Below are 7,102 nucleotides of genomic sequence, written 5' to 3'. Positions count from 1 at the left end.
AAGCAAAAAGCATGAAGAGAAAATGCACAGTCTTTTATTTCAAACAAATGATTACTTTGAAGATGAGAGATAAAGAAGTTATGAAAAATTATATTAGAGGAATATATGACAAAGGGCTGAAATTATGTGTAGCTATGTAAAATTACAACAAGGAAAAGGGAGAAGAAGGAAGGATTTATTATGAGACTATGTATAAAGCGTATTTTAACTGTAAATATCATAATTAATAATAATAATAATAATAATAATAATAATAATAATAATAATAATAGTCTGGGCAACACCAACAACAACTCTGAGACCAGCTGTATATAGTTATATAGAATTAGGCTTCTAGAAGTGACTCACAGTTTTAAAAGTTTAAAACTCACCCAGCCAGAATGGCCACAGAGAAACAGTTTCCTTCTTCCCTTCATCTCCTGAGGCATTTGTTTTATCTCTTCCAAAATTGTAGTTTAATCCATCATCCTTGTTGATGTTTCAAAGTATATTCTCCTTTGAGGTTGTCTTGAAGCGTGCCCTGCAATCTTTGTCTCAACTGACCTTTTTCTTTAATTTAACTTTATCAATTTTATCTTGTAAACTATTTTGATATGTGAACTGGGGTAAAAATGGGATAAAAATGAATAGAAGGAGAAAGAAGAAAGAAGGATGGAGCAGGAGGAAGAGGCAACTTATGTGTTGTTTCTAGGGTGATTTTATGCAGATAGGAATCTTTTCTTCCTTCCCCAAGGTGAGACTACTTTGAAAGCTCCCATTTTTCACCCTCCCATCCATGGACCCAAGTGAATGTACTGAGGGCTTTTTAAAACAAACAAACAAAAAAGTTTTAAGACACAGACAGTTTTTAAAAGCCTGAGTTTGTATTTTGCTTAAAATGCGCACATAGTGCCTGGTTTAGCAGAGAATCCATCTCATGGGACATCTCATACAAGACATCAAAGGCTGTGGAGCATTCCTACTGTGCTTCAACAATGACATTGCTATTGTCCTCCTCGTAATCAGGATTGCACTCCTGTGGGAACTTTTCAGAGGGAACCTAAAAAGAAAAAAGAAATTTGAATATAACAAATTGTTTCTTTTTTTAAAAAAATATTTTTATTGTTTAAGAATCGTCAAAATATCATAACAACAACCATATATAAACATTTTCATACATATTCTCATGTATATTTCCATTTATGTTGTTTCATTGTGCTGAGAATGTAGCATATCTTGATTTCAGGAAGGTAAGGTGCTCTATAATATTTTAACAGGGAAGCTGGTGAATTATAGGCTACATAGTGCTACTGTTAGCTGGATTTGCAACTTGTTGACAGGCAGCAAGTGCTCATAAATGGTTCGTCTTCATCCTGAAGAGAAGTGACTTACGGAATACCTCAGGGTTCTGCCTTGGCCTGTTGTTCAGTGTATTTGTAAATGACTTGAATGATGGAATAGAAAGTATGCTTATTAAAAATACAGATTCCATCATGTTAGGAGGGATAGCTAATGCTGCAAAGATCAGAATTCAAAATGATCTTGAGAGGCTGGTGAGCTGTGTCAAAACTAAAAAACAGGGATGAATGTTGACTCAAGCTAAACATGAGTCATTTTTAGGCATTTCGTGCATTTGATGAAATAAATGAAATCTGCAAAAGTTTATGCTACCAACTTCTTTCTCTCAATTAGTTTCAAAGGTGCTACAAGATTTTTTTGTATATCAATCTAGACTAACATGGGTATGCCCTTGAATGAGTCAGCCATGTTATTTGGTGGCCAAAAAACCCCAATGCAATTCTAGACTGCATTCACATGAGTATAGTATCCAGATCAAGAGAATTAGTAGTGACAGTCCATTCTGCTTTGGTTAGACATCACCTGGAATACTGTATCCAATTCTGGGCATCACTGTTCAAGAAGGATAGTGACAATAATGATAATAACATTTATTTATAACACCCTTTCCACCAAAGGGTGAAATATCAAACTTATATAGTCAGAGACAAAGACAGTAATGCATAACAGTATAAATATACGTAAAATCCCTCAATATCCCATCAGAAGGGAGACTATGGCCTCAAGGAGACTGGGAAAAAGGAGCGGCCAGAGGCCACCCCCACCCCAATTACTGCAGTGCTGTGGTGACCAGACACTGTGGTCCCAAGACCAGCCACTGACACAGTCCCAAAGGAGCCGTGACAAGGAGTGGATAAAATCTGCTCCTTTTGCGGCCAGGTTAGGGCTGCCTTAGGCAACCCCGAGCAGCTTCTGCATGGCTTGGGGACATTTGTCATCCAATCATCATGCTCCCAAACCACATGGCAGGTGCCTTTTTTTGTCAGCCTATTTCGGGCCCAAGATAGTCAAAGGTTTTTGTCTGTTTAGCTTGGAGGGGATAAGACTGAGAGGTAACATGACAGCCATCTTTGAATATTTGAATGGATGTCATGTAGAAAATGGAGTGAGGCTATCTTTTGATGCTCCAGAGACAAGAACACAAACCAATAGATTCAAATTACAAGAAAACAGATTTCACCAAAACTTTAGAGAGAACTTCTTACATGTAAGCACTGTTCATCAGTAAAATAGATTGCCTTGGAATATAGTGGACTATCCCTTTTCAGAGGTTTTTGAACAGTGGTTGGATGGGCATCTTTCAGGAGTGCTTTAGCTGTGAGTTTCTGCATGCCCATGTGTTGGACAAAATGGCCTTTATAGTCCCTTCAAGTCTATGATTTGTATTTGATCCAGGACAAGGCATGCAATTAATAACAATACTCTTCTGCTTAGTCAGTATTTCTAAGGGCGATCAGGATTCTTTTTTGTGCCCTGGAAAGGGTACAATAGCCGCGGCGGCGTGGCTTTACGGTGCTCCTTCAGTGCTATGTTATGCAGACACAGCGCCAGAAGAGTGGCATGATGCCGCGTGCTGCATGCCATGCGGTGCAGCATGTAGCATCATGCTGCCCTGGGGCAGAGCCGCAGCATGCGTCATATGGACACTATGCTCCACCTCTTTTCCCAACCTGGCCTTTAAGGCCAGTCTGTACAGGGCCTAAGTTTGTTTTTTACTAATTGCTTGTATCAAACTAAAATGTTCCTTCTAATGGTGAATTGTGCCCCTTGGGGTAGATGTTATGCAAATTCTGTAATTCTGTAGTCTCTGGAACAGCGGGGGGGGGGGGATACATGATCCATTTTCTGTGTGATTAAGTCTTACCTCCCAGTACACTGAGTCATCATAGCAGTTCTGATCAGGAGGTTGTCCCAAGAAAGGCAAGTGTAGAATTAATCCTGCATCATAGGGAGAAATGCACAAAAGGACATTAAATGCAGGCAAATGCTCAGTGTTATATGAAAATGGCAGCATAAACTATTATGGAAAAAAAATTCTTGTCTCTTTCCATTTTGGTAAAGCTGCTTCTCTATTAAAAGAGATTGATTTCTTTAAAGAAATGGTGCAGAAGTCAATACATCTTATTATCACTCATTAGAATGCATTACATAAAACAGTGTCCAGTTTTGAGCACCACAATTCAAAAAGGACATTGAGAAACTAGTGAGTGTCCAAAGGAGGATGACTAAAATGGGAGGAACTTCCTGAGAGTAAGGGCTGTTCGACAGTGGAACACTCTTCCTCGGAGTGTAGTCACCTTGGAGGTCTTTAAGCAGAGGCTGGATGGCCATCTGTCGGGGATGATTTGATTGTGATTTCCTGCATGGCAGGGGGTTGGACTGGATGACCCTTGTGGTCTCTTCCAACTCTATGATTCTATGAGAGTGACAATTGAGCAGGGGGTTTGGTGGGATGGCCCATGGGGCACCTTCCAGCTGTATGATTCTATTATCTTATGAGCTTACTACTTCTTGTGGGGTTTTAAGAGTACATAGATATAGTGTTGTTTTTTCCACTGACCTGTGATTGTTCCACCCACGAGAGCAATTGCAATTGAGCATCCCAGAGCAGCAGCCTGCATCCCAGTAGATAAACTGCAAGATGGGACAATAAAATACAAATGGCATCATCTTCTTCTCTCTTGAATGGCATTTTTCAGACACATTTTTTAAAAATACAGAATAAAATAAGAACAATTGTGGCAAAATACATGGAACATTTTATGGCAGGTGAGAAACATGTAGAATGGCAATACTTGTCCGAAGGCCACAACTTGTTCAATATTCAGAGGTCCCTCAAATCAGCTGCCAATAATTTGTGGGCACCTTCCCCCTCTGTCTTTGTGGAGTTACTGGTGTTGTGCCTTACACTCTGGGTGGAAAAATGAAACCACCCACAGTGATAATCACCTCTACTTGTGTTTCCTGTTCAGGCAGTCAGTGAAGCAAGAAAACCTGTGTCCTGTAGAAAGCTGTGAGGTTTGAGAAAAGCCCTGTCACTGGCTGGAAATAATGCACTGATATTCTTAGGAGCTACAGACCCAAGTACAGACATGAAGTACTTTTACCCCAATATCATTCATCATAATTTTGTGGCATTTTCTGCAGAACAATATGCAGAATAGTGTTTCATTGCTACATTGTATTCGCCTTTTCCAGCTTCCCCAGCATTCTTCCCTCTGGATAGTGGCAATAGCAGTGGGCAAAGTAGTAAGCACCTGTAGGGGTAAAGTCAGAAAAGCTAAAGTGCAGAATGAACTCAGGCTTGCTAGAGAAGTTAAGAACAATAAAAAGGGCTTTTTTGGATATGTCCACAGCAAAAGGAAGAAGAAAGAAATGGTAGGGCCACTGTGTGGAGAAGATGGCAAAATGTTAATAGGGGATAGAGTAAAGGCAGAATTACTCAACACTTCTTTGCTTCAGTCTTCTCAGCAAAGGCAAAGGCTGTTCAACCTGAGGATAATGGAACAGAGGACAGAATAGGGGAAATTCAGCAGAGAATAAGTAAAGAAATAGTACAGGAATACCTGGTTAATCTAAATGAATATGTCTCCAGGACCAGATGAATCACACCCAAGGGTATTAAAAGAACTGACAAATGTAATAACGGAACAAGTGGCAATAATCTTTGAGAACTCCTGGAGAAGAGAAGAAGTCCCAGCAGACTGGAGGAGGGCAAATGTTGTCCCCATCTTCATAAAGGGGGAAAAAGTCCTTTACCTAGGTTTTCCTTCTAGCCAGTTTCAGTGTTCTCCTCTTCTACTTCTTTTCTTCTTCTTTTCTCCCCAACAGAAAAAACCCAAGTCTCTACCTTTTCTTCTTTTAGTTTTATGCTTAAAAAAACAAAAGTTTAGTCAAGCTTTATCTTTATAGTCTCTATGGTCAGCTGCTTGCTCTTCTTCTTTGCTTGTTTAAGCTTATGTATATCTTCTTCTTGACGTTTCAGGCATTTTGGTCTTTCTTTTTTTATGTCCTTGAGAATATCTTATCTTTACTCAAGAGTTGTTCCTTTTTTGTCCTTTCCTTCTTTTCCTTGCTTTTACGTCGTTCTCACTCCTCCTCAATTAGGTGTTGTTCATTAGTAAGTTTGTCCTTTTTATTCTTTTTATTCTTTTGCAGTCACTCAGCAGTGCATTAACTTGTTATCCAGTTCATTTTAGTCCACTTTAGCCTCTTTAAATGCCTTAGTCAGTTCAACTTGCACTCTTTAATATCTGTTTTTGATTTGAGCTTACCTGCAGCTTCACAAAGCACTCTTTGTTTTGGGGAAACTCAGTGATTACAAGCCACTGTGCATTCAATTTCTCCCTCCTCGCCAGTAGTCTCAAAGGGGGTCCGTTTTGTTTTGTTTGTAAAGTCCACTCTCCCAGAAAATTAGAGAAAAATAAACTTACAGGATGTGTTATGAGACTATCCTTACGCTTGTAGAATTAATCATATTATTGAAATTTTGCATTTAGGAGTGTGGGTCTCAGCAAGCTGCCACAAACAGGCAATTGCTATCGTGGATGTCGGAGCCCTGTGGTTTCTCCCCGTATTCCACCACGTAGAGATGGGGAAGCCAGGTGCCGACCTGGGCAAACCTCCTGGCGAGGTACAGTTGGCAGCCCCTCCCCCGTATCTGGGGAAGCTGTGGATGGGGAAAAGATGGTCCCATTCCAACAATAGCCGCGGAAGCGAGGAGCAGCGAAAAGTTGCGTCCTCTCGCCTCTCCTCCCACACTGGAAGCGCTTTAGCTTTTCTGACTTTACCCTACTCTCCACATTACAGACCGCATTACAGCCAGATAAACTCAATCAAGGAAGCCACTGTCTTGAGTTTGCAAAATCTGATGAGATCTGTTAAGAACAGGGTGACTTTGAGAGCTCTTATTCACAGGGTGTCATTCATATTAGTTGACTTGATAGCTGTTAACAACAACAAAAGGAAGGTAAGGCAAGTGGTTTTTATATCTGGAATGAAAATATCAGGAAACAAATCTAGTTTCTGTTTTATTATCTCATTATCGGCTTGGTCTGACTGAAAAATGATATTTGACTTTTGTCTATGCATAAGTAAAACAGTTTCGCTATTATTATTATTATGTTTATATCCCACTTTCCTCCCAGTACAGAGACTCAAGTCGGCTTACAAATCTAAAACAGTTCAAGTTAAAACACTATAAAACATGCAAAATACAAGTTTAAAAAACAATTAAACAATTAAAACAATTAAAAACATTACATTATTAAGAGTTAAAGTTCAAAACTCTTTAAAAAACAAAAACAAAACTTCATCCATGTCATGTAATCCACTTTGTGGGTCACAGGGGGATTTACTCTAAAGCAAGCCATAAATTTATTGAAAAATCAAACAAAAACTCACTTTTCGTTGACTTGTAGAGCAGCTGCAATAATACTTGCAATGCCCCCCAAAATTCCAGGCATGCCATGCAAGTTATGAACACCACAGGTGTCTTGAATATTCAGCTTTGAGGCAAACAAAGGCTATAAAAGAAGTGAGCTGTTGAGCACTGAGTTTGAATATAAAAGAAGTGAACTACTACTTTTAAGTCCTTTTAAATGGATAATGTAGAAAGAAAATAAATATAATTATTCTTTTTTCTGTTACATTTTCAAAACAGCATGTCTAATACAATGTACAAAAGATATCATTGAATAGATTCTGTAATATGTGCTAATCTGAAGCTGTTATCCAGCTAATGAATGACGATGGGACAGTATAC

General features: G+C 39.1%; 1 protein-coding gene across 1 annotated transcript in view; it reads right to left on the bottom strand.

The window, feature by feature from the left end:
• Positions 1 to 841: 841 nt before the first annotated feature.
• The window catches only part of RHAG (Rh associated glycoprotein), a 31,100-nt gene continuing 24,839 nt past the window's right edge, over positions 842 to 7,102 (bottom strand). Inside the window, 4 exon segments of the mRNA XM_042479325.1 lie at positions 842 to 1,039; positions 3,203 to 3,276; positions 3,899 to 3,972; positions 6,742 to 6,863. Of these exon segments, the coding sequence (XP_042335259.1) occupies positions 959 to 1,039; positions 3,203 to 3,276; positions 3,899 to 3,972; positions 6,742 to 6,863 (351 nt within the window). The 3' untranslated portion in view covers positions 842 to 958.

The sequence above is a fragment of the Sceloporus undulatus genome, chromosome 1 (genome assembly GCF_019175285.1).
Source record: "Sceloporus undulatus isolate JIND9_A2432 ecotype Alabama chromosome 1, SceUnd_v1.1, whole genome shotgun sequence".
Classification (NCBI taxonomy): domain Eukaryota; kingdom Metazoa; phylum Chordata; class Lepidosauria; order Squamata; family Phrynosomatidae; genus Sceloporus; species Sceloporus undulatus.
Note: the sequence above shows the minus strand (reverse complement) of the source record. Positions and strands in the feature narration are given on the sequence as shown.